A 27,551-nucleotide genomic window follows, 5' to 3' on the forward strand; every position below is an offset into this window, starting at 1 on the left:
TGCGTTGCGGCGGCGCGGTGGTTCCGCGTGCTGGCGGCATGTCAGCTGTACGCTGGGGCCGCGGCGCGGCGGGGTTCGGGAGGGCCCTGTGGCCGGCGGGAACCCCCGGCCTCCTGGCCGAGGAAGGTAATGAAGGGGAGTCCCGGAACCGCTGCCCTGCCCCCCCCACCCGCGGCCGTGACCTCTGGCTTCTCGACCCTCGGGATCCAGCTTCCTCCGACACTTGCCCTTTGATCTTGGGAGTTCTGGGGAACCCAGTGACTCGACCCCGCTTTCACTCGCCCTTGGCCCACTCTCCGGACAGGGGTCGGCGGGGCACTTTGATCTTCGACCCTTGATTTCTTTTGGAGCCCCATGACCCACTATTTACGGTTTAGGGTTTTTAACCTTTGAATTGTCTGTGCCTTAGTTCGACGAACCTTTTATCCTCTACCCCACGCCCCACTTTTCTTTTTTCCTTTGCCCGTGGTGTCCCCTTCACTTTTGTCCTGTTAGTTTCTTTCCAGTGTGAGACCGGTGACCACTGACAGTTCCCACTGCCTTTAGGGTTCCTTTGCCCCTGTCAGGGCCCTCCCTCCCCCACCCCTGATGCCCGCCTCCTTCAGCCTCCCTGGTCTCTCCTGCAGGGGCTCTTGGTGGCGTCTGGGGCCGTAAGAGGAGCTCGACTGCCAGCCCTTGTGAGCAGGACCGCCGGAAGGACTGGGGCCATGCCGAGCTGCTGGAGGGTGAGCCTGACCCCCGAGGTTTGGGGCCTGAAGCCCCTTCCTCGCTGTCCCCCCGTCGGCAGCGCTGCTGGGAGCCGCCTCCCTGGTTCCCCACAGGGACCCCGGTGAGAAGGGATGTCAGTCTGTAAGGTGGGGTGACTCATGGGGTCCCGCTCTCTGGTGGTCCGAGGGCTCCCATGGTGAAGCGAGTGCTGTACACAGCGAGCTCTTGTAGTTCCCTCGTCCCAGCAGGGGCTCCCCCTTTCCAGATGAGACAGTCGAGGCCCAGATCTGTGGCTGGAGAGACTGGCTCAAGGCCCCCCACCGCTGCACGTGCAGAGCTGGGCTTTGAGCTGTGACATGACCAAGCTCAGTGGTCCTGGCTCAGCTTCCTGGGCTTGGGCGCACGATGGGGTCTACTCGTGGTCCTTGTCACCTGGGATGGACAGCCAGGTCCTGGCGGCCTCTGTAGCAAGTGGGGGGGCATCTGTCCTTCTCGCCGCCTCACTGTCCTCTCCCTCCCAGACGTCCAGTGCCTCCTGCTTCCCCTCCTGTCCCTTGTCCAGTGTGTGTCCAGCAGCCAGGAGTGGGGTGGGGGAGGCTTTGAAAAACAACACCTAATTTCAGAAAACCCCAAACACGCAGATCTGAAGCCACAGGTCCCATGGGCTTCAAGAGCAACCTTCTTTCGTTTCTCACCCATCTCATTATTTTAAAGCTAAGCCCAGGGTCTGGAAATCTGAATCACTTCACCTCACTCCCCAGCCTTGAACCATCCAACTGTTTCCTCTCTCACAGAATAATCTCCAGACCCCCACTGAGGGCCGTAGACCTCCAGGCCTTTGCCTACCTCCTCGGCTTCTGGCATCAGGAGCTTTGCACCTGCCTGTCCTGGGTCAGCCCCCAGGTGGCTTGGATGCGGCCGCCTCCAAGGGAAACCTGTGCCCACATCCTGCTTCTGCCTCGTGTCCTGCCCGACGCTTTGCCGCCGGCCACTGTCCCACACGTGCAGAAAGGGTCTGCTGGGTCTCCGGACACGGAGGCTAGGGCTGCGCCTGTGTTTCTGCTCTGGGCCAGCTCTCTCTGGGGCCGATGTTGTAGTGAGACAGGTGCAGGCAGGAGATGGATACCCTTGGTCCTCACGTTCGCGGATTCTGTGTTTGCAAAGTCTCCTACCAGCTGAACTTGTAACCCCAAAGCCGATGCACACCTTCCCAGCTGAGGTGGAGCTGGGCGAAGCCCTGTCAACAGGCATCCTTTTCAGGGTGTATCTGGTGCCACGTTTTTGCATTTTGTGCTGTTCGTTGGTGTTTCTGCAGTTTAAAATGGCCCCAGACCTGGTGCTGGGGTGCTGTCTAGTTTCCTCAGCTCAACGGGGCTGTGACGTGCCTTTTGTAGAAAATCTGCATGTTCGACAAGCTTTGTTGAGGGGTGAGATGTAGGAGTGTTGGCTGTGAGTTCAATGTTAGTGAATTAGCAATACATAGGAAATAAGATATCTCAGATGAGAACTCACAAAACAGTGTTATGTGTGGACCTGTTGGTGGAAATATGACCACGGGCTCTCAGGAGCCCCGTGTTTGCCTGGGAGTGGTGGTTCCCTGTTCACCAGCTCAGTGGCCTGAAACTCTGTAGAACAGAACTGCCCCAGGTCCTGAGAGCTGACTGTCCTTGAAGTGGCGCAGGGCGGCGGCGGGCTGTGAATTGTCTGTGTGTGGGGTGGTGGGGTGTGGGGGTAATGGCACGTGCAAAGGCCTGAGGCCATTACGGATGGAGTGGGGGTGGGAGGGGCAGGGAGGCGCCGGCACCCGGGTGGATTTTGAAGGCAGAGCCCTGAGGAGGCGCTCACGGGCTGCATGTAGAGGGGGAGAGTCGCAGACGACCTGTGACTTTTGTTCAGGCTGGGAAGGACAGAGCTTGGCGGGGGTGGGGGAAGACGCAGAGAGGCAGGTTGTGGGCAACACCGGGAGCCTGTTCGGGACGTTGGGTTTGAGTGGCTCGGGTGGATGGGTGCTGGTTGGGTGGGCGGGGCGTGCGTGGCCAACGAGGTAAGTCTAGGGACGTTGTCGGTGGTCAGCAGACACACGGGGCTGAGGTCTGTCGCCTCCTGGGCAGCGGGGTCCCCTGACGTCTCGCCCTCTGCCCCACAGTGCTCAAGGCGCGGGTGCGGCAGCTGCAGGCCGAGGGCATGGCAGAGGTGACGGTGAAGAGGGTGGCCAAGAGGGTGGCCGTGGCTCGAGCCCCGGAGGCTGGCGGTGCCCAGCCACCCAGGCAGGCCCCGGCCGGGGCCAAGGGGGCCGGGGCCAAGGGCGCCGCCGCCACACTCAGCAGCCGCTGGGCGCAGAAACTGGACAGCGATCAGCAGCTGATGGAGAAGCGCAAGCAGCGGCTGGAGGGGAAGCTGCAGAAGCGTGTGGAGAAGGGGGCCTGGCAAAAGCAGCTGCGCCTGGAGCCCCGGCTGCTGAGCAGGAAGCTGGCGAGCCAGCTGCAGCACTGGGAGCAGGGGGCGCCCCGGAGCCCGTGGGAGGAGCAGCTGGCACAGCTGCTGCAGGAGGCCCCACACAGGCTGAGCAGCGAGGCGGCGGCGGCTCCGGTGGACAGAGGCCCCGAGTCGCGGCTGGAGGGCCAGCAGCAGAGGCTCCTGTCCTTCTTTGAGTGCTGCCTGCTCACGGGCCACCTGCCCCTGGCCCACCACGTGCTGGTCACCCACCACAGCAAGTCCCAGCAGCAGCGGCTGCTCACGCTCTCCATGTACAACATGGTCATGCTCGGCTGGGCTCGCCAGGTGAGTGACTGGGCCCAGGGAGCGAGTGCCCCAGGGTCGGAGGCAGAAGCCAACTTGAGGGCACTTAGATTCGAACCCTTGTCTTTTAGCTCCAGGGCTCAGGCCTTTGTCTTTTATTGTTTTAATAATTCTTTAGGCTTGTCGATTATGAGTCACACGTGGCCTTCAAAGCAAAGTGTGAAAATGACCAAAAGGGCAGGAAGAAGCTGTGCTCTGGTTCAGAGCATTTCCTTCTGGTTACTTGACCACGGCTCTAGTGCGAGGGGCGCTGCAGACCCTCCCTGGGGCTGCGACCTCAGTGCTTTCCACCTAGCTTGTTCTTGTCTCGAGCTTCCTAGATGGGCTCCTTCTTTTTAATGCAGACATTCACAGCTGTGAATTTCCCTCTGGGAACAACTTTAGCTGCTTCCCTCTCCCACGTCTTCTGTTTTCACCTGCGACTTCTCCTCTGACCTGTGGCTGCTTAGGAGTGTTGCTTAAGCGCCCTTGCTGTGAAAACTTCCCCAACGCCCTCCCTCCTGTGGGTCTGCGACCTCATTTGAGGAGCAGCAGGGAAAGCGTTAGTGCCGGGCAATCAAGGGAAACAGTTGTGTGGAGACACAGGTGCAACTCACTAAGGCAGGTTGGCGGCAGGGACTTCGCTGTGCTGACTCACGCACAGAACGCGGCCCAGAGCTGCCTGATAGCGCTGGGAGGCTCCCAAGGCCTCCACAGCGACAGTCACGGGGGGCTTCTTGCCTGCATTGTCTTTGCAGGAGGGCACTCAGTTCCAGGAGTTAGTCTGCCTTCCCAGGTCTCTGGCCTCTGCCGTCCCCCCCACAAAGTGTCCTGTTACAGCAGCATATTTCTGATTAGATGAGCTTCCTGGGGCTGCCGAACAAATGAACAAACTGGGAGGCTTAAAGTAGCAGAAGTTTGTTTTCTTTTAGTCCCAGCGGCCAGACGTCCGAGGTCAGGGCGTGGCAGGGCCCCACTCCCTCTGGAGGCTCCAGGGGAGGGCGCTTCGTGCCTCTGCCAGCTCCTGGGTCTGCGATGTCCCTTGGGCTGTGACCGCGTCCCTCTGATCTCTGCCTCAGTGCTCACACGGCCTCCTCCAGTGTGACCTCATCCTAACTGCACCTGACCTCATCTAACTGACCTCATCCTAACTGCACCCTGCACCTGCAGGGACCCGGTTTCCAAATAAGGCCCTTTTCTGAGGTTCCAGGTGGATGTGAGTTTGGGGGGCCCTAGGCAGCCAGCCTATGTCGGGCAGGCCTGGCTGCCACCCAGACCTGAGTTTAGTCCCGTTCTGCCACGTGCTCCCTGTGGCCACACCCCCCCCTTCCCTCTGAGCCTTGGGTTTCCCATCTTGGGAGGAGTGAGGGCTGTAATCCAGGGCTCCAACCTCATGTATGTGTGTGCTTAACACTGTGAAGGTTCGAATGCATGTTTTCATGGTGGTGGTGACGTTACTGTGAGTTTTTTTTCTTTTTTTTAATAAAAGTTGTTTCCACTTTTTATTTATTTATTTGGCTGCATCAGGTCTTAGTTGTGGCTCGCGGGATCTAGAGCGCAGGCTCAGTAGTTGTGGCGCACAGGCTTAGTTGCTCCGCGGCACGTGGGATCCTCCCGGACCAGGGCTCGAACCCATGTCCCCTGCGTTGGCAGGAGGATCCTTAACCACTGCGCCACCAGGGAAGTCCTCCTACTGTGAGCGTTTAGAGGTAGGATAGATGGGCTGAATCTGGACCAGCAGCGTCCGGTAGGCCTTTCTGTGACTTTGCCAGTGTTCCTCACCTGCTCCAGCGTCCTGTCGCTGCTGAAGCGAGTGTTTAATTTAAACTAAGCTAAGTGGCCGCTGTGGTTGGTGACTACCGGACTGAGCAGCCTCCCCTTCCTGCCCCCCACCCCGGGCCGTGCAGGCAGGCACCTAGGACCCAGTTGCTGGCATGTGGTCTGGGGTGGCAGCACCTGTCAGACAGGGTGCAGGACACATGGCGGGGTGCTGGGAATGCCTCTCTCTGGAAGGGTCTGTGGCATCTCTCCTGAGCCACCAGTGGGCTGGAGGAGAAACCACAGGGGAAGTTAGCGGCGAGGCCTGTGTGGAGGGAGGCCCGGTCGCCGGGAAACTGGGTAGAGGAGTGGGCGGGCAGCAGGGAGCACTGTGGGCCGAGCTGGGGCCTCCCTTCTGTCCACACCCGGCCCCCCCGCAGGCCCTCACCCCGCTTGGTTCCCCCAGGGCTCCTTCAAAGAGCTGACGTACGTGTTCTTCATGCTGAAAGACGCCGGCCTCGCCCCGGACCTGCAGTCCTACGCGGCTGCCCTGCAGTGCATGGGGCGCCTGGACCAGGATGCTGGTACCATCCGAAGGTGGGTGGATCGGTGTAGGGTGGCCTGGCTGAGCTGGGGGCTGGGATCCCTGGGGCTCCCCGGGCACTGGCGCTGTGAGCCGGGTGTGTGTGCCCTGCAGGTGCCTGAAGCAGATGGCGCAGGACGGGCTACAGCTGCAGGGGCTCTTCACGGCTGTGCCGCTGAGCGCCGAGGAGCGGGCTGAGCTCCTGCGGGCCGTGCGCAAGGCCAAGCCCGCCTTCACCCCCCCGCGGCCGCCCGTGCCCCCGCCCCAGGTCAACACCTCGCCGCTGCTCCGGGAGATATACGCCAAGGTGAGCTGGGGCCTGTGGCCTGGCACCTGCCGGGGGCGGGGGGCGGGGGGGGGGTTGTCGTCTCCGGGTGCCTTGGCCCCTTCCCGTCTCTCCTGGCGGGGTTGGCCCCACCCACCCCCATGCTGGCGGGAGGGAGGCTGCTGTGGGGGGCCCATGCCGCACCGTCCTCGGTTTCCACGTGGCGATGCAGCTGTGGGCCGAGTGTCGGGGTGTCGCAGGGCCTGTGTGCCCTCTCTAAGACTGGACAGCTACCTCCGCAGGCGGCAGGCAGCGGGCAAGGCCACACCTACCTCCCAGGGTGGAGTAGAGCATGACATCTTGAGGCACTGGGTTTTTTATTTTTACTGGGACATAGTTCTCCTATTCTACAGTTCACCTTTTAAAGTGTAATTCAGTATTTTTTTTTTTTTACTATATTGATCTCTATGTAATTCCAGAACATTCCATTATCCCAAAAGGAAGCCCGTCCCCATCAGCAGTCAGTGCCCATTCCCCCCGCCAACCCCTGACAACCACTAACCACTAACTCTCTGTGGATCGGCCTGTTCTGGACGTTTCCCATCAGTGGAATCACACACTGTATGTCCTTCTGTGTCTGGCTTCTCTCACTGAGCATCGTGTTCTCAGGGTCCGTCCACGCTGTAGCGAGTGTCAGGGCTTTCACCCCTTCTCAGGGTTGAGTGATGTTCCCGTGTGTGGAGGGACCACATTGTGTTTATCTATCATCTGTTGACGGACACTTTGGTCGTTCCTAGCTTTTAAGCATCGTGAACCGCGTTGCTGTGGCTGTGGACAGGTCTTTGTGCAGATGTATGTTTTGGATTCTCAGTGTGTGTGTTGGGTTTCGCTATTTTTAATTTGTCTATTTTGGGAAGGGTCACACGCTCACACAGTGGCGAGTTTACAGAGAAAACGGCAGCACCCGGGGACTCGCACTGGCTTCCTGGGCACCCTGCCCGCCTGGCAAGGCCAGCAGATGCTGTTACACCAGCATCGTTGTCTTACTGTCCTGGGCCCTGCTCCCCCCGCAGCGTTAAGGATGGATGGTTTTCAGAAGACTTGGGAAAATGACTGTGATTCTGCCGGGGGGGCGGGCGGGGTCCTGGCATGTGTACGGTGGACAGCTGCTCTTCTTGACCTCGGGTGTGGATGGAACCCTGGGGGACTCAGGTCGAGAGGTCAGGCACCGGCACCTCACCACCAGCCTGTTGCCACCAGCAGGATCCCGCTGTGTCCTACCCGAGGCTGCACTTGTCCCTGAAGGAGCTGCAGGGCCTCTTCCAACAGCAGCTTCGCGTGGAGATGGCCACCACCATCACCGTGGAGTCCGTGGAGAAGGTTCCACTGCTGACCAAGGAGGTCCTGCATGCGGTAAGGGGCTGGGGGGTGGTCCGCTCCGGCTGAGCTGGGCGTCCCCTGCCTGGGCAGGGTCGCGTGGGGGAGGCCGGCTGCACGGCAACCACCCCCCCGCCCCCCCACTGAGCCAGGCACTGCCAGGCATAGGGCCGGGGCCTCGCGGGCTGCAGGGTTGGGTGGGCACGGTGATGACTCCTTGTGTACCCCCTCCCCCCAGCGGAAGACCCTGGCAGGCCTGCGCACCCGATGGAGGACGGCGCTGTACCGGGAGCTGCAAGAGACCAAGGAGAACGAGGCCCACGCTGCTCGAGAAGGCCGCCTCTCACTCTTCCCGTACCTGTGCCTGCTCAGTGAGAAGGAGGTTGTGAGGATGCTGCTGCAGGTGCGCGCGGGGCCGGGGGGAGGGGCTGCTGCGGGTGTGCCTGCGGGTTCCACACGGAGCGCGGGGCTCATGGCGCTCGCTGCCCTCCAGACCCTCCAGGCGCTGCCCGCGCAGGGAGAGTCACTTCTCTTCTTGGCACACGAGCTGGGTCTGCGTGTCTTCAAGAGGAAGCAGCTCAGAAACGAGGTGCAGGAACTGGAGCAGCGCTACTCCAAGTACCTGCACCTGCTGGCCTCCGACACCCAGGTGAGGCCCAGGGAGCCCGGGTGGGGAAACCCAGGCGTTGAGCGGAGGTCCCCTCCCCTCTCTCCTCTCCCCTTTCCTGAGGCGGCTGGATTTGCCCCCAGACTCCACCTCATTTTCCTCACCTAACCCTGGGATAGCAGTCAGCTCACCCCTCCCTGGGGGTGGGTGGGGGTCTCCAGCTCTGCAACCAGACTCTCCTCCCCCTGAGCCACCCTCCCGCTCGCAGGTGGCGGAACCGTGCCTGCCACGGCAGCATTGGGAGGCACTGGGGGTGCCTGAGGCCCCCCACGAGCAGCCCTGGCCCATGTCAGTGGTGGTGCAGCTGGGCAAGCAGCTGGCGGAGGTGCTGGTGCGGGCCGCGCAGATGCCCAGCAGCCTGGCAGCGCCCCGGAGCCCCGGCACGCTCATCCCTGTGCTCTACCATGTGTACTCCTTCCGCAGCTTCCGCCAGGTGGGCCACTGTGGGGACGGGCGTGCGAGGAGGCCGTGGGCTCTGGGTGGTGCAGGGCCCCTGGGCCACGGTGGGATCCTGCCAGAATTGTGCTGTGGCCCCAGACCTGGTCTCAGGGTGAGGGCGTCTGAGGGGACCCCGGGGCCCTCCTCCACGGCCTTTGGGGCAGCCCCCTGACCTTCTCTGCCTGCCCCGCCCCCAGATCGGCATCCTGAAGCCTCACCCCGCCTTCACGCAGCTGCTGGAGACGGCGGCAGAGCGCACACTGACCTTTGAGTCGACGGACGTGCCCATGCTGTGCCCACCGCTGCCCTGGACGTCGCCCCACTCGGGCGCCTTTCTGCTGAGCCCCACCAAGATGATGCGCTCAGTGGAGGGCAGCCAGCAGCACCAGCTCCTGCTGGAGCGCTGCCCGCCTGCCGAGCTGCACGGTGCCCTGGATGCCCTCACCCAGCTGGGCAACTGTGCCTGGCGGGTCAACGGGCGCGTGCTGGACCTGGTGCTGCAGCTCTTCGCTGACAAGGGCTGCCCTCGCCTGGGTGTGCCCGCCCCGCCCTCCGAGGCCCCCCGGCCACCCGAGGGCCGTCGGGCTCCCAACCGCTGCTTGCTGCCCGAGGTCTCGCCTGCTGAAAAGGCTGAGATGCGGCGGGAGCTGGCCCGGCGCCTCAAGGTGGCACGGGAGATGCAGAGCCTGCGCGCCGATGCGCTGTACCGCCTGTCGCTGGCCCGGCACCTGCGGCACCGTGTCTTCTGGCTGCCGCACAACATGGACTTCCGCGGCCGGACCTATCCCTGCTCACCGCATTTCAACCACCTGGGCAGCGACCTGGCCCGCGCACTGCTGGAGTTCGCCCAGGGCCGCCCGCTCGGCCCGCACGGCCTCAACTGGCTCAAGATCCATCTGGTCAACCTCACGGGGCTCAAGAAGCGCGAGTCGCTGCAGGCACGCCGGGACTATGCGGACGAGCTGATGGAGGACATCCTGGACTCGGCGGACCGGCCCATGACGGTGGGTGGCGTGGGGAGGACAGCAGCTGGGCCCTGACCCCTGACCCCTGACCGTCTGGCTCTCCTGGCCGCCGCGGCACCCACCTCAGACCCATGCAGGCACCCCCCGCCCCCTACTTCTTCCCAGGCACCCCTCTGCTTGTCTTTCCCTCTGTCCTGGGCCATCAGCAGCCTCCCATGCCGCAATAGGCCTCCCTCCAGGCTGGCCCCTCCCTGGTCTGTCACTCCTGTTCCCTGTCCACACCTGTCCCCACGACACCTGGACCCACCCGGGAGGTGCCCCCAGGCTGGCTCTGACCCCGCCGGGGCTGGCCTCACCCAGCCCGCTGCTTCCTGCAGGGCCGCAAGTGGTGGATGGAGGCGGATGAGCCCTGGCAAGCCCTGGCCTGCTGCATGGAGGTCGCCCGGGCGGTGCGCGCCCCCGACCCCGCCGCCTACGTCTCCCACTTCCCAGTTCACCAGGTGAGCCAGGGGACTCTGGTGTGGAGCATGCCCTGCCCTTGCGGGCCCCTGCCAGAGGTGTCTCGCTCGGGCTGAGGCGCCGAGGGATGGCCCGGGTGTCTGGCACCTGGCCATCCCACTCTGCACAGGCTGGTGCTCCCACGGCGAGCAGCTTGTGCAGGCACGCCGCCCCCCCTTCTGTGCCTCGGTTCCGCTTTGTGGGAGGTCCAGGGAGCTCGCTGTGAGCGGAGCTGGGGAAGCCTGGAGCTCGCCTTGCCCCGCCCCTCGCTCCCTGCGCCTCACTCTTCCCCCCCTCGCCCAGGACGGCTCCTGTAACGGCCTGCAGCACTACGCCGCCCTGGGCCGGGACAGCGTGGGGGCCGCCTCCGTCAACCTGTTGCCCTCGGACCTGCCGCAGGACGTGTACAGTGAGGTGGCTGCACAGGTGCGCACCCACCCCGCCCCCGCTTGCTCTTATCCCCCAGCCCCACCCGGGTCTGTCTGTCGAACATCTGGGTGCTGTGGACCCCACTGCCACGGCTGCCAACTGTCAGGTGACCCGGCAGTCAGGCAGGGTTCCTGGGGGACGTGTCAGAGGGGGCAATGGTGAGGTCCACGGGAAGAGAAGGAGCCTCGGGGTGGGAGGCTTCTGGGTGGGCAGGGCCCCGCCCACTGATGCCCCGCCCACTGATGCCCCGCCCACTGACCCCTGCTCCAACAGGTGGAGGTGTTCCGCAGGCAGGACGCCGAACAGGGTGTGCAGGTGGCCCAGGTGCTGGAGGGTTTCATCAGCCGCAAGGTGGTCAAGCAGACGGTGATGACTGTAGTGTACGGGGTCACCCGCTACGGGGGCCGCCTGCAGATCGAGAAGCGCCTCCGGGAGATCCACGACTTCCCCCAGGTGCGCGGGGCCGAGACTCCAGATCCTGCCGGCCACTGTCCTGTAGCAGGTGGCCGCTGGGCAGCAGGCGGTCCTGACACAGGGTCTTGTCTCTGCCCACCGTGGGGTCCTCCAGCGGGGCCCATGGGAGCGAGCCCACCCCCTCAAGAGTGCGCGAGGTCACTGGCCCAGGGCCATCAGGCGTTGTAGAGGGAACCTGGGCCCCGCCCACGCCCTCCCCTCACCCTCTCCCCAGGACTTCGTGTGGGAGGCTTCTCACTACCTCGTGCGCCAGGTGTTCAACAGCCTGCAGGAGATGTTCTCGGGCACCCGGTCCATCCAGGTGAGGCCTCATCCTCCCCTTGCCCCCCGTCGGCCGTGGCTCCCCAGACCCGGCCCCCCTGAGCCCGGTGTCCGTCCCTGCAGCGCTGGCTGACCGAGAGCGCCCGGCTCATCTCCCACACGGGCTCGGCCGTGGAGTGGGTCACGCCCCTGGGCATCCCCATCATCCAGCCCTACCACCGTGACTCCAAGGTCATGGTATGTGCAGCCCCCCCGCCCCCCCCGCCCCCCGCCGCTGCCGCGCCAGGCAGGACTCAACGCTCCTGCCCCTACCGCCCCTACCCTGCAGATCAAAGGCGGGCTCCAGAGCCTCACCTTCAGCAGCAGCGTGGACACCAGCCAGTGAGTGCACAGGGTGGGGGGGCGGGGCCGGGGCGCCTGGGCCGGGAGGCCACTGGGGTTGGGCCGGGCCGGGCTGAGGCTCCAGAGTCCCCCACCTTGCACCCCGCCCCCAGGAAGCCCAACACGCTGAAGCAGAAGAACGGCTTCCCGCCCAACTTCATCCACTCACTGGACTCCTCGCACATGATGCTCACGGCCCTGCACTGCTACAGGTGCACCAGGGCTGGGGACGCCGCGGTGGGTGCCGCCCGCTGGGGATGGGGTCAGGCGAGGACCGAAGCTGTGGGGGTCTGGGGGACCTGGTGCCCCAGAGGCGACAGGCCTCGAGGCAGGGAGGGGTTGGGATGTGGCTGACTGGGCAGGGGAGGGACTCCAAGTGTGCAGCTGGCCGTCGGAGGGTCCGCAGGCCCAGCCTGCTGTGTGGCCTGCTCTTGACGTGTGTGCACCTGCCGGGGCAGGCAGAGGGTGTCTAGTTTCTCACGGTTCTGTTAGAAACGGCTGCTTCTGTTGGGGGGGGGGGGGGTGTGTGGCCGCACTGAGCCAGACTGCTGTGGGAGTTCTGTGTTCTTCCTGTGCCCCCCTGGGGTGGCTCGGGGACCCCTGGGATGGAGCCCTGTGGTGGAAGGGGGCCCAGCCTCAGTCATCCCCTACGGGAAGCTGAGAATCAGTTGGGTGGCAGCTGGGGGTAGGGTGGCAAAGAGGCTTCTTCCTAAGAGGAGAACTTGTCACTTGCCTGCTGAGGGGCACGTGTGGCGCACAGACAGCTGCTGGAGTGTGCGGGGGTGAGGGGCGAGAGGAGAGTGGGCGTCACTGGACAGTGGGCCCCCCGGCTGAGCGGTGGGGAGGGGCTTGAGGTGAGAGCTGGGCCAGTGCTGGGCAGCGGTGGGGTGTGGATTGTGAGGGAGGGGACCTCAAGGCGTGGCCTCTCCACGGGGGCCCCTCACTGCTGCCGCAGGAAGGGCCTGACCTTCGTCTCGGTGCACGACTGCTTCTGGACCCACGCCGCTGACGTTGCGGTCATGAACCAGGTGCAGGCCCACCCCCACTAGGGCGGACACCCCCGGCTCTCGCGCCCCCGACCTCATCCCCTCCTGACCTGGGAAGCCCGGTCCCCCTGCCCCTTGGGCCTGGCTCCTGGCTGCTGACGCCCCCCCACCTCCCCCCCCCCCATCGCAGGTCTGTCGCGAGCAGTTCGTCCGTCTGCACAGCCAGCCCATTCTCCACAACCTGTCCAGGTTCCTGATTGAGCGGTTCTGCTCCGACCCCAGGTGAGGCCCCCCCCCCCAAGCCCAGCACCGCAGAGGCCGCTCCCTCCCCAGGCCGCCCCAGCCTTACCCCCACCCGGCCTTTGCCCTCAGGACCTCCAAGAGCATCTGGGTCTCCAGGCTGATGGACACGCTGCTGTCTGTGCCCAAGACAGGTGAGGCCCAGGGCTGGACGGCCCCTCACCGGGCTGGGGCGGGGCCTTCCCCAGGGCCCGCCCCCAGCCTTCTGCTCTGCTCCGCAGGGACATTCAACCTGGAGCAGGTGAAGCACTCCACGTACTTCTTCAGCTGACGGCCCGTGCTGCCTCCCTGTACCTTAGTGTGAATAAAGGTCTGTCACCACGTGGGGGCTGCTTGCCTCGGGGAGGGGCGGGCTGCGCGCTGGGTCCAGGCAGAGCGATCATACGCGGCAGGCTGGGCGCCAATGCTGTCGTTTATTGCGCGGAATGGGGGCGTGGGGCTTAGTGGGGCGTGGGGGGCGCAGTGGGTGCTGCTGCCTCGGCTCGTCAGTACATTCACCATGACGGCAGGGACCCCCCCCCCCCAGCCTCGCCCCTACGCTGGGGTGCTGGAGGGAGTGGTATGTGCCCACTCCGGGGCGGTCACCGCGGACGCACGTGGACAGGGACCAGGCTGGTTATTGCGTGAGCGCGATGGGGGCAGCGGGAAGCCGGCGGGCTAAGTATTGCACTTAAAAACAGATCCTCATTGGAGGGCGAGGGCGGGCGCGGGCGGGGCTCCACGGCCCTCTTCCCCTTGGCCCCGGCCGGCCTGTCCCCGCTTCACAGTTGGGGGAACTGAGGCACCGAGGTGAAGGGAGCCCCCTCGCCCGCGCGTGCGCGGGGCCGCCGGGGGCAGGGGCAATGTGGGTGGGCTCAGGGCGATGGGTGGCTTGGCGGGGGTGTCCCGCCGGCCCGGGTCGCCCGTCCGACTACGACTACCTACGTCTCCTCTATGGCTTCTGGGGCGGGCGGCCCGGGCTGCGCAATGGCATGGCTTTGGTCTGAGTGACAGCCCCGCCCCGGCCTGGCTGGGCCACAGGGCGGCGCGCAAGGGTCACAAGTTGGACGAGAGACGTGAGCGCGCGGAGTCCAGCGGGTCGGGTCCGCCGGTGGCGCCAGGTGAGGGTGAGGGCGAGGCCGAGTCCCTGCGGTCCGGGCTGGGCCCTGCGGCCCGGGCGGCGGGTGCAGGCCCCAGGCGCGGCGTGGAGCTGCTGGCCGGGCGCACCGAGGCTCCGGGGCCGGGGCCAGGGCCGGGTGCGCCGTGGGGCAGCGAGGGCTGCGAGGCGGACAGCGGGCGCGAGGCGCGGCTCAGGCGGCGCGCGGGCAGCGCGGGCCCGGCGCAGGGCGCAGCAGGTGAGCCAGGCACGCCGCCATAGGGCGAGGTCCGCGGTGCCCGGGGGCTGGAGGGCGCTCCCGGGGGGCTGGCAGCAGGCCCGGGCCCGGGCGAGGCGGCCGTGGGCGCGGGCCCGGGGGGCAAGCGGTGCACGAGGCGCGGCGAACCGAGCGCCAGGGGCCCGACGAGCGGGTGCGCCACCTGCGGGCAGAAGCTCATGGCCACGGCCTGCTGCAGCGTGGCAATGGCCGAGGCGCCCTGCGGCGGCGGCGGCGGCGGTGGCGGGAAGAGGCCGACGCGCTGGCCCAGCTCGGCCTGCTGCACCATCTCGCGGTCGTACTTGACGATCTCCTGGATGATGGCGTTCTCCTGGTTGTTGAACACGCCCGAGTTGAGGTCGTGCTGCACCTTGTGCAGCAGGATCGAGTTCTTCTTGCCTGGTTTAGGGGAGGGGGGCGCGTCAGAGTTGCCTGCTGCCGTGCGCTGCACACACGTGTGGAGCGCCTTCTGCGTGCAGTAGGCCTGCATCTGAGTGCCTGCCCTGTACAGCCAGCACGAACGGAGCCCCTCCTGCACACAGCAAACATGCCAAGTGTCTGCTGTGTATAGGAAGCTGAACTAGTACACCTACCGTATACAGCAAGCATGAATCAAGCACCTTTGTGTGTAGCAAACAAACACGTCAAGCACCTGCTTCACACACAAAGCAAGTATGAGACACCCGAATCCTGCTGGCATGCAGGGAGCACTTCCTGTATACAGCAAGCATGTATCGTGCACCTGCTGTGTACACCACGCAGGTATCAGACACTTACTGTGCACAGCAGCCCACGCAGACTCCTGCCTGTACACGGCCGGCATGCTGAATGCCTGCCGCGTACGTAGCAAGCATGGGTTGAGTGCTTACTGTATATAGCAAACACATCGAGCAAATACTGTACAGAGCAAAAATTTAAGCGCCGCTTAGAACATAAACACGTCGAGTGCTTTCTGCGTACTGGGAAGTCTTAACAACTCTTCCCTACCGCACCCCATTTTGCTTCTCCAGCCATTCGCTGTCTTTATTCCCACACATAGCACCAAGGGCCTCTACCTCTCTGAATCCTGCTCTAGTCTTCAGCAAGTCCTTAGCCATTTCTAAGGTTCCCCCTGCCCGGCCACCTCTCCCTTTACCCAAAGCCACCCCCCCACACACACAGGCCAGGCCACCAGATTCCTCCATATGCCCACCCTCATAGAGTGCACAGGTCCTGATCAGGTCCTCCCCTGCCTGGGATCATCCATGGCTCCCCAATGCTTCTGACCTACAGCCCAAGCGCCTTCCTCTACAGCCCTGTGGCCTCATGTGCCTGGTGCCCGCCTCCCTCCCAGCTTCCCTGAGTCCCTGGACTCCAGGCCTCTTTCCCACCTCAGGGCCTTGGCACATGCTGTCTCCACTCCCAGAACATGCCTCTGTCTTTCTACCGGCAACGCCTACCCATCTGGGTCTCCACTTGGAGTCACAAGGACATCCCCTCCTCTGTGACAAGCCTGAGGGTAGCCACCCCGTCAGCCTCATGGGCCACATCTACACCTCCCGGCACACAGTAGGTGCTCAAACATTTGCCTAGGGAGCAGAAACACCCATTTCCCCATCCTTGGGAAACCGGGGCCGTGTCTGGCCAAGGGAGAAAGTGGGTCAAGGAATCTGGTCCGGGGGTCAGAAGGGGCCCTGAGGGTCAGCTGGGCCATGCCACCCCACTCCTCAGGCGGCCCCCCGACAGCCACTGAGGCTGACCGCTGGGCCCACTCACCGATGCGGTCCAGGCGGTCGATGGCGACCGTCTCGAAGGCCCGCCGCATCATGGGGTACTCCTCCAGCACCTCGTTGAAGTTGTCCACGCTCAGCGAGTAGAGGCGGCAGTAGGTGTCAGCCCGCACGCTCGCCGTGCGCCGGCCCCGCGTCAGCAGGCAGATCTCTGCGTGCAGCCGGGGCAGCGTCCTCACTGCTGGGCCACACCCAGCGGCCCAAGCCAGCTGTCCCCAGGGCCCTCCCAGCCAGCAGAGCAGTCCAGCCCCGCCCCCCACCGCCCCAGGGCCTTCCTGCTGCTCGGGTTCCCCACCCTGACCTCCGTCCGCCGCCAGCACCCCTGCCCACAGACACTCACCCCCGAAGTAGGAGCCGTCGGACAGCTTCATCTCCTTGTTGCCCTTGGTGAGCACACTGACCACCCCATGCTGGATGAAGTACATCTTCTTGCCAACGGTGCCCTCACGGATGATGTAGTCACCCGGCTGGAAGACCTCGAACTTGAGCTTGGTCAGCATGGCCGTGACGAAGTTGGGGTCGGCGTTGGCAAACAGTGGCATCGAGGCCACCAGCTTCCGGCAGTTGAAGTTGACGATCTCCTGTAGGGGTGGGAGGCGGGGGTGACGGCAGGGCGCACACCCGATCCTCCATCGCACCCTACCTTTGGGACTGTTGCACCTCTCAGACCTTCGGTTTGTGAAAGGGATTTAACACGTTAGCCTGAAAGCCAGCATCTTAATAGGCAAACACTGGAGGTTTTGCCACCAAAGACAGGATCAAGAAAAGATTCCCAAGATCCTCTACTGTTGAACTCTGTGTTGGCAATACTGGCCGATGCAGTTAGACACGAAGAGCATTCAGAGACGTAAGAATTGGAAAGGAAAAAGTAAAACTATCTCTTTACTATCTGTATTAATGGGATTGCCTGAAAAACCCGAAAGAGTCAATGGAAAACTGTAACAAGGGAAATTTGTCAAAATAGCAAGTGGTTAAAAAAACCAACATGAAAACCAAGAGCCTTAAAACGAATCCACGGGGGTAGAAGTCAGGATGACGGTTATCCTTGGCAAAGAAGCCTCTGCGGGATGGAAATGCTCCGTATTTGATCTGGGTGGGGGTCATGGGGGGATTTCACCTGACGGAGCATCCATCGGGTGTGCCCTAATGACGGGGCACTTTGCTTACCTTACAAAGAAAATCGGGCTTCCCTGATGGCGCAGTGGTTAAGAGTCCGCTTGCCAATGCAGGGGACACGGGTTCGTGCCCCGGTCCGGGAGGATCCCACATGCCGCGGAGCAGCTAAGCCCGTGCGCCACAACTACTGAGCCTGTGCGCTAGAGCCCGCGAGCCACAACTACTGAGCCCGCATGCCACAACTACTGAAGCCTGCGCGCCCTAGAGCCCATGCTCCGCAACAAGAGAAGCCACTGCAATGAGAAGCCTGCGCACTGCACAGAGTAGACCCCGCTTGCCTCAACTAGAGAAAGTCCGCATGCAGCAGCAAAGACCCAACACAGCCAAAAATAATTAATTAAAAAAAAAATCCACAGCTTTTGTACAGGCAAACGAAAGGCACTTCGAAGAAGACGTAATGGATGAGAAGACCCCATTTCCACCCACATAAAGAGCTAAGTGAGATGCCATGGCACGAGTTTACCAAGACATGGCCAAATCTATATGAGGAAACGTTGAAAACCCTCCCAGAGGCACAGAAGAGCCTTGAACACATTGTGTCCTTAGAGAGCGCTGCTCACCATCTTCGAGACGGAAGACACCCGTTCTCCCCGGGCAGGGATACAGGACACAGAGCCCTGTGGAAATGCCGCCCGGCTCGCTTCTCGATAACCGGGGCTAGTCAAGTGCATTTAGAACAAATGAGCAGAAGTAGCAGGAAGCCCATGACAAAGACAAGCAGGGAGGGGGAACTCACCCTCTAAGACACCGAAGCACATCGCAAACCTCTGCGATGCAGAGTGGGTTTGGCGCGCACAGAGCAGACAGGCCGATGGGACAGATGAAAAGTCCAGAAATAGACCCAAGCAGGAGGGAACTTCAGCTTAAGGTGCCCCTCGCCCACCAAGTCTCGGGGCAGAGCCAGATGGTTCAGCCCCACACAGCAGATAAGACTGGATCCCTTCCTCACGCCAGATTCCACGATAAATTCCAAAGGCATAGGGGGTCTACATGCCAATAATGAAACTCTACAAGTATGAGAAGAAAACGTGGGCAAATTCCTCTAAAGCCTGGGTGTGTACAGCAAGCAGGTATTGGGCACCTGCTGTATACAGCGAGCATGTATTGTGTGCCTGATGTCTGCAGAGAGTAGATATTGACCTGTGTACAGCAGTCAGGTGTTGAGCACCTGCTGCGTACAGAAGGCAAACACTGAACACTGTAACACTCGCTCTGTTACACAAGCACACATTGAGCACTTACTGTGTACAGCAAGCATACATGCAGCACCTGACGTACAGGGCATAAAAATTCCACACGTGGGGGAATAAAACCACAGTAAGCAAGTTTTAAAGATAAAATGGGCAGGGACCTCCCTGGTGGTGCAGTCGTTAAGAATCCGCCTGCCAATGCAGGGGACACGGGTTCGAGCCCTGGTCCGGCAAGATCCCACAGGCCACGGAGCAGCTAAACCCGAGAGCCACAACTACTGAAGCCCGCGTGCCTAGAGCCCATGCTCTGCAACAAGAGAAGCCACTGCAAGGAGAAGCCCGCGCACCGCAACGAAGAGTAGCCACCGCTCGCCGCAACTAGAGAAAGTCCGCATGCAGCATCGAAGACCCAACGCAGCCATAAATAAATAAATGAATAAATAAATAAATAAATCGCTCCCAATTTTCAAAAAATAATAAAAACAACAAAAAGACCAAAAGTTCTGTAGGAAAACAAGCAAAAGTTATAAACAGTTTACAGAAAGAAATGCAAATAAGCCCCTGATGGCAGGAAAATAAGAGAATCGCACCTGAGGGGTGCACCTCTCACCTGGGCGTTTTGGGACCGTCTCCCTCGTGGCGCCCTCGGAGGGGAATCTGGACAGACCGGCAGGGCCCCGACCCCACCCTCGCCTCTGCCCTGTGCCGCGAGCTCCTCCCACAAAGCATAACAGGACCCAGAGAGGGAGCGCCAGGCACGGACACCCCGGAGGCCTGCCCGCCTTTGTTTTGTTAAAAAGGCAGAAAATGGACGGAGAGAGCAGGAGGAAACCGGGCAGAGGGACAGGACAGAAGACGGGCATTTTCTGAATATATCTGGTTTTGTAAATTTGACTTTATGTAAACACCTAAGTAATGATCAAACACAGGTCGCCAGGGGCTGGCGGGAGGGGAATGGGGAGTGAGGGCCGGGTGTCCTGAGCAGCCGGGGAGGCCAGGCCGCGGGATTAGGCGGCAGTGGTGGCACCACTCTGAATACACTCGACACGGCATTTCATGCATGTTGTGGTCTGTGACGTGTTTGTCTGTAAATGAGTGAATGAATGAAAATAATTACCCAGCGAATATTTTCATTGCAGGTAGCCACAGTGCTTGCCTGCTGGGAGGCACCTCCACCCTCGGGAGAAATCCTAGCGCCCGTTCCTGTCCCTCCTCAGGGCCACGCAGGCTCACACTTGCCTCTGTGAGTCGCCCCAAGCCCCTCCCCACTCCATCCCTCCCAGAGCTTCCCCTCTGGCACCACCTCCCTGGAAACAGGGCAGGGCACACGGCTGGCGCCCAGTAACTGCTTGCTGAGGGTCACGGGTTGAACTGTCCGCCCACCACCGTCATACGCTGAAGTCCTGAGCCCTGGTACGTGTGAACGGGGCCAGATGTGGAAACAGGGTCTTTGCAGGTGTGATTGGTTAAGATGAGGTCGTGCTGAACCCAGTGGCTGGTGTCCTTACAGAGGAGGGGACACAGAGACACAGGAACAGGCCACGTGAAGATGAAGGAAGAGGCCAGGGTGACGTGTCCACAAGCCAAGGACACCGAGAACCATGGGCCACAACAGGAGCTGGGAGGGGCAGGAAGGACCCTCCCTGGAGCCTCTGGAGTGAGCACCCCACCCCTCACCTCCTGCAGGGGCCCGTGGGGCTCCCCCAGGACCCTCCTCCGCACGCGGACCCCCACCTCACCTCCCGCAGGGGCCCATTGAGCTCGCCCAGGATGCTGTCCTCGTCGAACATCTTGCCCTGGTAGCGGTGCTCGTAGTAGTCATGGATCTTCTGGCGGAAGTCAGCAGGCAGCTTGTGGAAGGACATGTACTGCTCCACCTGCTTGTACTGTAACAGGGCAGGGGGGGGCCCGGGTCAGCGGCCGCCGCTCCCGAGCCCCCGCCCCGAGTGGGCCTCGACTTAACAGTAACACAATACGAGATGCCCAGGGCGATCTGAACTTCAGATAAACGACCAAAATGCCCCAGATAAGGATATCCTGGGCAGGGGACTTCCCTGGTGGTGCAGTGGTCAAGAATCCGCCTGCCAGTGCAGGGGACACGGGTTCGAGCCCTGGTCCTGGAAGATCCCACGTGCCGTGGAGCAGCTAAGCCTGGGGCAGCTAAGCCTGTGCGCCACAACTACTGAGCCTGTGCTCTAGAGCCCGTGCGCCACAACTACTGAGCCCGCGCTGCACAGCAAGAGAAGCCACTGCAATGAGAAGCCCACGCACCGCAACTAGAGAAAGCCCACGCGTAGCAGCGAAGACCCAACGCAGCCAGAAATGAATGAATGAATTAAAAAAAAAAAGTTACTGCTATGTCCTGAATTTCCTTTTTTTTTGGCCATACCACACGGCATGCAGAACTTCCCCTACCAGGGGTGGAACCCGTGTCCCCTACAGTGGCAGTGTGGAGTCTTAACCCCTGGACCACTGGGAAGTCCCGTCCTGAATTTCATCTGGCAACCCTTTCCCGCCACCAGCACCCCACCCCCAGCCCTTAGAGGGGGCTGTACTGGCCCCCGCCCCAGAGGTCCCAGACCCTTTGGTGGCCCTGGCTCCCCTCCCCAATGATCTTTCTAGAAATCAGCCCAGCCCCGCCTGGCCACAGCTGCCCTGAGCTCAGCGGAACCCGTGACGGCAGGCGGGTGGCGGCACCAGTTCATGTTTGGGTAGGAGGCTGGTGGCTTCCGGACAGCCGGGGTGCCTGGCACCAGGCCCAGCTGACCCAGCCGACCCGACTGCTGGGCACTGCTTGGGGGCTTGCAGCTGCCTGGCCAAGGCCAGCCACCGGATAGCAGTGCAGGGCCAATGGGGCGATGTCCCAGGGACCAGGCCCCCCTTGGCCTTAGGGAGGGGAGACTGAGGCTGACCTCCAGAAAGGGCTGGCCTGTGGGGTCGCACCCGCCCTCTCTCGGCCCTTCCCGGCCCACAGCCCTTGGATTGGTCCACGGAGGTTCCCCCACCAAGGCCAAGTGCCAGGACATCCTTGCTCCCCCAGAGGCCTTCCCCGTGTCCTTGAGCGACCCTAGAACCCCAGCCCCTCCCGAGACGGCCCAGAGACCTTCCCCCCCGCCTGGAGCCCCCTGATGCCCCTTGGACTGGCCCTGTCCTGTTCGGACCCCTCTGGCTCCCGTCCCCTCCCTTGGCCTGTGTCTCCCTCAACCCCTCCTGCCCTGTCCCCCTCCAGGCTCCAGACTTCTTTCCTCCACAGAGCTGGGGGGATGTGGGGTGCCGCCCCCTCTCACCTTCTCCTGGTACTGGCGCCGCGAGGAGTCCAGCGACTGAATGAGGGCAGTGGCGTGGCCGATGAACATGGCGTAACAGGTGGCGCCCACGATCATGCTCAGCATCGTCAGCCAGATGTCCGTCATGCTCTCCGGTGCCTGCCGCCCGTACCCGATGCACAGCATGTGGCTCATGGCCTTGAAGAGCGCGAAGGAGTAGAGCTCACTCCACGAGTGGTTCTGCAAGGCCACGGGTGGGGGGGCGGGTGGGTGGGCGCTCGCGGCCCCCAGGGAGCCCCTTGACACACACACACCCCCAGGGCCCCGCCTGCCCGTCCTCCCCCAGGCATCCAGGTGGTAAGCTCCGTGTCTTCCAGAGGTAACCAAGGGAAACTGAGACTCAGGCAGCTGACGTGGCTGTGCGCACACGTCACAGCAACTCAGCAGCAGGTGCGGGTCTGAAGCCGCCTCCCCACTTCAGTCCTGGGAAACTGAGGCTCGGAGGGGCCAGAGTCTAGCCTTGGGGGCTCAGGAGCCCCCACCACTTTTCAGCCTCTGATGAGAGTGTCTGTGAGGCCAAGAGAATGGGAAAGTTCCGGGGACCCCGGAGACAGTGAGTTGGGGACACTGGCATCTGATCAGAGGGGCGGAGAGGGGGGAGGCATCAGGCAGGACCAGGAGCCCTTCCCAGTCCTCAGCTGACCCGGCTAGGGGAGGGGGCAGCGGGCCCCGTTCAGGAAACAGGACCACATGCCTGGGTGTCCGGCCAGACAGTGAGCTGCCTCAGCCAGGCAGCTGTGCCAGGCGCCGGCTGGGCACCCACGGGTTTTCCCTCCGCTGCTCCCGCCCATCAATGCCCACCTGCCCTGTGCCCCATGTGCAGGAGGAAAGCTTTTAACACTCAGCGTCTCAGCCAGGAAGTAATAGGTGCTTGTGAGTCTCCAATTTTTATCTCTCACGGCCCATGATACCACTTTTCCATTTGAGGACTATGATATAAAACTGTCTTTTAAATACATGTATGCAAATTAAAAAGTGGAATGCATCGCAAAGCACAGTAAGCAGATGATGCGATCCCTGGGGGGCAGAAACTGTCCTATAGCCCTCAAACGGTCAAAGATCTCCATGGTCCCGGGGTCTGCAAGGCAAGGCTCGAAGTCGGATAGCAGCCCACAGGGGCGCTCACCCCCAGAGGAGTGTTTCAGGCGCCGTGCGCTCCGGGAGCGGATGTGGGGCGGGGGGGCTCGGGGCTCACCACCATGCCGTTGATGGAGACCCAGCAGTTGCGCGGGAAGTCCTGCAGCATCGGCACTAGGAACTGCAGGCAGCCGTCCCAGTGGCACAGGAGCAGCATCATGCTGATGAGGTTGCAGATGCGCATGACCGCGCTGGCCAGGTCATAGGTCATGTGGAAGATCTGGCGGGTGGGGCGGCGTCCGTGAGAGTCCCGCAGACGGTGTGCGAGGGAGAGGCCTCCGCCCACGGCCTCTTGCAACCCGGGCAGTGGGAGGACGAAGCCCTCCGCAGGGCCCACTCCCCTTGGGAGCCACCCCACCTCACCACGCCCCCCACGCGGCCGGTGGGGCCCCCGCTCCTGTGAGACCCGTTGCCTTTCAAGGTAATGCAGCACCCTAGACTAGAGCACATGGCCCCCTGCTCGGCCTGCCGCCCCGGGCGCCCAAATCTCTCTGCCTGGTCGCCTGCCCACTGCCCTCTCCCAGGACCACGGCCTCTTTCCGCAGCCTTGTCCCCACCCACTCCCCGCCTCGGAGCCTAGCTGCTGTCCTGGACAGTGGCGGCGACTCTGAGCCCGCGTGGTGGCCGCGGGCTTCAGGAATCAGGTCACACTCAGTCCAGAGGCGGGTCTGAACTTGGGGGAGAGGGGCGTGATTTCGCTTCTCGGAGCCTCAGTTTCCCCGTTGCCACCGGGGCTGTGGAGTATGCCTCTTACAGGGTAGAAGGAAGGAGAGCGGTGCGGATGCGTTAAGTGTCCATGCTGCGCTCCCTGTGACCCCCCGACCCTCCACCGGGTACAAGCTCCTGTGACCGCGCCCCGTGCCCCCCGCCCCCGCCCCGAGGCCCAGGTTCCACCCCTAAGGTTCCTAGGCCCCTCACTGCAGTCCCTGTAACTCCGCCCAGTGCCCCACCCAATGACCCCGCTCGTTTGCCTGTATCCCCACCTGTCCTCTCACTGTGACCATGTCCCTGGACCCCGGTAGCCCCGCCCAGAGTCTCCCATCATGGCCCCGCCTTTTTGTTCCTGGTGCCTCCTTGCCCCCCTCCTGCAGCCAATGGCCGGGTCCCATCACGGCATCCTCACCCATCACCACCCCCTCGCTCATCACAACCCCGCGCCCCTACATCCTAGCCCCGCTCCAGCCCATCACGACCCCACAGACCCCACACCTGCATCCGCGTCACCACTCCTCCTCGCTCATCACGACCCTGCCCACGCCCACGACCCCGCTCCTGCGCCAACGTGCAGCCGTGCTCACCTCCTCCCATTGGTGGATGTAGCGGATGAGGCGCGACAGGCGGAGCAGGCGCAGCAGGCTGAGGATCTTGGTGAAGCGCACGATGCGCAGGGCGCGCGCCGTCTTGTAGACCTCGGAGTCGATGCCCTTCTCTACGATGAGGAAGATGTAGTCCACGGGGATGGAGGACACGAAGTCTACCACGAACCACGTGCGCAGGTACTTCTTCTTGATCTTCTCGGGGTCCAGGATGATCTCCGTGTTGTCCTCGATCACGATGCCCGTGCGGAAGTTCAGCACCAGGTCCATGAGGAAGAATGTGTCCGAGACCACGTTGAACACAATCCACGGGGCCGTGGTCTCGTCCTTGAAGAAGGTGATGCCCACGGGGATGATGATGAGGTTTCCCACCATGAAGAGCAGCATGGTGAAGTCCCAGTAGAACCTGGGGGCGAGGTGCAGCCGGTCACGCGGTCACACCTCCACCTTTGCGCGGGGCCCTCCGCGGAGCCTGCCTGCCCCACCACACGCGCATGCGCCTTTGAAGACCAGCCCAGCGCTCGCCTCCTCCTGCAAAGCTGAGACTTTGGCCCCGGCTACTGTGGACCCCGCCTCCAGGAAGCCCTCCCAAGCCCCAGACAGCACTGCTGGGCTCCCCCAGCCCAGGTCCCTCTCTCTGGCCCAGCCTGACCTTCTCTCCTTGAAGAAGCCGGAGACCTGGAAGAGTCCAAGAGGCCGCTCAAAAATTGACTAAATGTTTCCCAGGACCAAGAAGGCCCAACGTGCCTGGCACAAGGCTGCCGTCCAAAAAGCACTAGGGCCGAGCCAGGAGGGGAAGACAGACAAGCGGAGGAGCTGGAGGGGCGGGGGGGTGGGGGGTGGGAACTGCAGCCAGGAGGGTTGAGTGGCTGGGCGGCCGGGGGCTGCAGGTGCCGGGTGGGCACCGGACACCCACAGTTTGACATCCAGGTGCAGGACCCCCACCCTGGCCAGACTTCCCAGTGGGGCATCGGAAGGCTGAACAGGGGGCACTGGCTGTCCATCCATTTCAGGTAGCAGCCGGGGGGGCTGGGGACCGGACAGAGGCCAGGGTGCCAGGCCGTCTGGGAAAAAGGGAGAAGCCAAGGCCTGCCCGGCAGAGCGCAGGGCCAGGTGGCAGAAGAGCCTGAGGGACGGGACTTGGCCACGGCTCGGATGTTTCATGTGATAAGTACACCTGAAAAAGGGATGACTGGCCAAACATGCCCAGGACCGATACAAGTCCTGGAGGTCCATTCCAAAACTCCACCCGGGAATTCTGTGCTCCCAGAAAAAGGCTCGTCCATCTGAGGAATATTAACGGCCAGGCACAGTGTCCTGAGTCCAGCAGTTACCCACGAGGACAGACAGATGCAGCAAAGGCCACATGGAGAGATGCCCAGCCCTGCGGCAATCGACAAAATAGGAAAGAAAACCACTCCAAGAGAAACCTGTTGGTTCCTGAGAAAGTTAGAGTCACCATGTGGCCCTGCAATTCCACTCCTGGGCCTTCACTCAAGGACTCAAAAGCAGGGACTCAAAGAGACACTTGTGCACCAGTGTCCACGGCAGCACGATTCACAATGGCCAGAGTGTGGGAGCAACCCGAGTGTCCACCAGCGGATGGACACACAAACACATGTGTCCCTCCACACACAGGGCGTCACGCAGCCACGGAAAGGAGAGAAGCCCCGACACCCGCTACCACGTTGGTGGACCCTGAGACCACGATGCTCAGTGAGAGAAGCCGCACACAGAAGGACCCACGGTGTGTGACTCCACTGATGGGAAACGTCCAGGACAGGCCGATCCACAGACACAGAGTGGGTTTGTGGCTGTAGGGGCTGGGGAGTTTCTGTTTGGGAAGATGAAGCAGCTCTGGCGAGTGATAAGGGGGATGGCTGCACCACGCTGTGAATGTACTTAATGTCACTTGACTGTACACTTTTAAATGGTTAAAGGCTAACTGTTATGTTATATTTCTGTTAACACGTATACATAAAGAGAAAACCGCCGAGGCCCGGGGTCTCAGTGATGAGTAGATGCCCCAGATGGGGGTCTAAGCCCACAGCCCCTGTCTAGATTCGGACGAAGGAGGGTCTCAAATTCTGAACAGAGTCATGCGTCTGATTTTGCCCATCACGGTGCAGGGAGAAACGCCCACCCCGCGGTGGGTTTCCAGGGCTCTCCCGTAGGCCCGGCGCCCTCCCCATCATGGCCGGAGTCCCCATGTCCTCTTGGAGAAGGCTCTAGCATGTGTAGGCAGGACAGGCCTGGGGGAGCCTCAAAGCCTTCCACTCTCTGGGCTCCTCCCGGATGGATAGAAGAAGAGACTGAGGTTCCCAAGGGCTGGAGGGACTCTCCCAAATTAGCAGAAAGCCGTAAACCCCAGCGCTGGCCTGGCCGCACTGGGCTCCCTGTTTTGGGACTCACTGCGAATTGGCTCTGTTCTGAGCAGCCCCCCGAGGGAAGAGCTACAGCACCGCGCCTGCCGGGTGACCCAGGCCTTCCACTTCGGGGAATTGATCCCAAGGAAATCATCCAAGAGGAAGAGAAAACAATTAAAAAGTGATTTGTAACAAGATGTTCACAGCAGCTTGGTCTTCCAGAGCCAAGGTTGGAAAGGACCCAACGTCTAAGACCGTGGTGACAGCAGCCAGACCTGGGCTCCCGCCCACTGGCAGGTGTGACCTTGGGCAAGTCCCTGCAGCCCCTGGGAACCTCAGTCTCCTGTCTGTCCGGGAGGAGCCCAGGGAGTGGCAGGCTTTGAGGTTCTCCCCCACCCCCGGCTCTGTCCGCCCACATGTACTGGAGCCTTCTCCCAGTGGCCATGGGGACTCCAACCATGATGGGGAGAGCCCGGGAAACCCATCTCGGTGTGGGGATGGAGACCTTGAGAGCTGAAAGGGTTGACATGATCTGGGGTGAGTGTTAAGGGCAAAACCCAAATGACTGCTCCAAATTCAAGACCTTCCTTTGCCTGAATCCAGACAAGGTGTTGGGCTCAGACCTTCCTTTGCCTGAATCCAGACAAGGTGGGGCATCTACTCATCCTCAAGACCCCCAGGGGCCCAGCCCCAACCTGACTGAGGGGCCGCACCCGCCTAGTCCCCATTTCCACCACCAGAGCTTCCACGGCAGTGGACGCTCACGCCCAGGGACAAAGCAAGCAGGAAGGCCAGGGGCACGAGCCTAGAAACCAAGGGGGAGCGGTTAGAAACCATCTAAATCGGGGGGCCTAGAAACTACCAGGGTCGGGTAGCCACAGCGTAAACGGCCAGGATGAAGACGGCCTCCTCCTTCACAGGCGACTCGTCCTAGACGTTCCCTCCTTTAGTTCTGGGGGTGGGGGGTGGGGGTGCAGGCACCACACTTCCCCACTGACAGACCAGAGAGGTGGCCCAGCCAGGGAGGGGTGCAAAGACCTGAAAGCCAGCC

The 27,551-nt window shown here is 62.3% G+C and overlaps 2 protein-coding genes across 11 annotated transcripts in view; one reads left to right on the forward strand and one right to left on the reverse strand.

The window, feature by feature from the left end:
• On the forward strand, window positions 1-20,713 carry POLRMT (RNA polymerase mitochondrial). Of its 10 annotated transcripts, none has more exons than XR_010942584.1 (23): window positions 1-126; window positions 627-725; window positions 2,855-3,489; window positions 5,711-5,841; window positions 5,942-6,134; window positions 7,353-7,505; window positions 7,708-7,872; window positions 7,963-8,118; window positions 8,345-8,569; window positions 8,772-9,578; window positions 9,917-10,039; window positions 10,341-10,463; window positions 10,740-10,919; window positions 11,155-11,241; window positions 11,325-11,438; window positions 11,530-11,582; window positions 11,696-11,794; window positions 12,538-12,610; window positions 12,759-12,850; window positions 12,941-13,002; window positions 13,090-13,178; window positions 19,495-19,768; window positions 19,866-20,713. XR_010942584.1 is itself a non-coding variant. In XM_067734521.1 (22 exons), the coding sequence occupies exons 1-21, from the start codon at window positions 39-41 to the stop codon at window positions 13,137-13,139; spliced, it is 3,708 nt and encodes a 1,235-aa protein (XP_067590622.1). In that variant the 5' UTR covers window positions 1-38; the 3' UTR covers window positions 13,140-13,178; window positions 19,495-20,713. The 10 variants fall into 10 exon arrangements, 5 of the variants coding, with proteins under 5 accessions (XP_067590622.1, XP_067590623.1, XP_067590624.1 ...); XR_010942585.1 differs by having other exon boundaries at window positions 19,495-19,598; window positions 19,812-20,713; XR_010942586.1 differs by having other exon boundaries at window positions 19,495-19,598.
• HCN2 (hyperpolarization activated cyclic nucleotide gated potassium and sodium channel 2) overlaps window positions 13,263-27,551 on the reverse strand; it is a 21,050-nt gene continuing 6,761 nt past the window's right edge. Inside the window, exons 2-8 of the mRNA XM_067734530.1 lie at window positions 24,117-24,540; window positions 22,877-23,038; window positions 21,643-21,861; window positions 20,095-20,241; window positions 16,330-16,570; window positions 15,976-16,140; window positions 13,263-14,619 (exon numbers count right to left, since the gene is read on the reverse strand). Of these exons, the coding sequence (XP_067590631.1) occupies window positions 13,904-14,619; window positions 15,976-16,140; window positions 16,330-16,570; window positions 20,095-20,241; window positions 21,643-21,861; window positions 22,877-23,038; window positions 24,117-24,540 (2,074 nt within the window). The 3' untranslated portion in view covers window positions 13,263-13,903. The remainder of the gene's footprint in view (window positions 14,620-15,975; window positions 16,141-16,329; window positions 16,571-20,094; window positions 20,242-21,642; window positions 21,862-22,876; window positions 23,039-24,116; window positions 24,541-27,551) is intronic.

This window comes from Pseudorca crassidens, chromosome 3 (assembly GCF_039906515.1).
Source record: "Pseudorca crassidens isolate mPseCra1 chromosome 3, mPseCra1.hap1, whole genome shotgun sequence".
In the NCBI taxonomy this organism is placed as follows: domain Eukaryota; kingdom Metazoa; phylum Chordata; class Mammalia; order Artiodactyla; family Delphinidae; genus Pseudorca; species Pseudorca crassidens.

Coding starts and splice junctions, on each gene's coding strand:
- POLRMT (XM_067734521.1), top strand. CDS start 39: ATGTCAGCTGTACGCTGGGGCCGCGGCGCGGCGGGGTTCGGGAGGGCC. Junction 3,490..5,710: donor TGCTCGGCTGGGCTCGCCAG/GTGAGTGACTGG, acceptor TGGTTCCCCCAG/GGCTCCTTCAAAGAGCTGAC. Junction 11,795..12,537: donor ACGGCCCTGCACTGCTACAG/GTGCACCAGGGC, acceptor CTGCTGCCGCAG/GAAGGGCCTGACCTTCGTCT.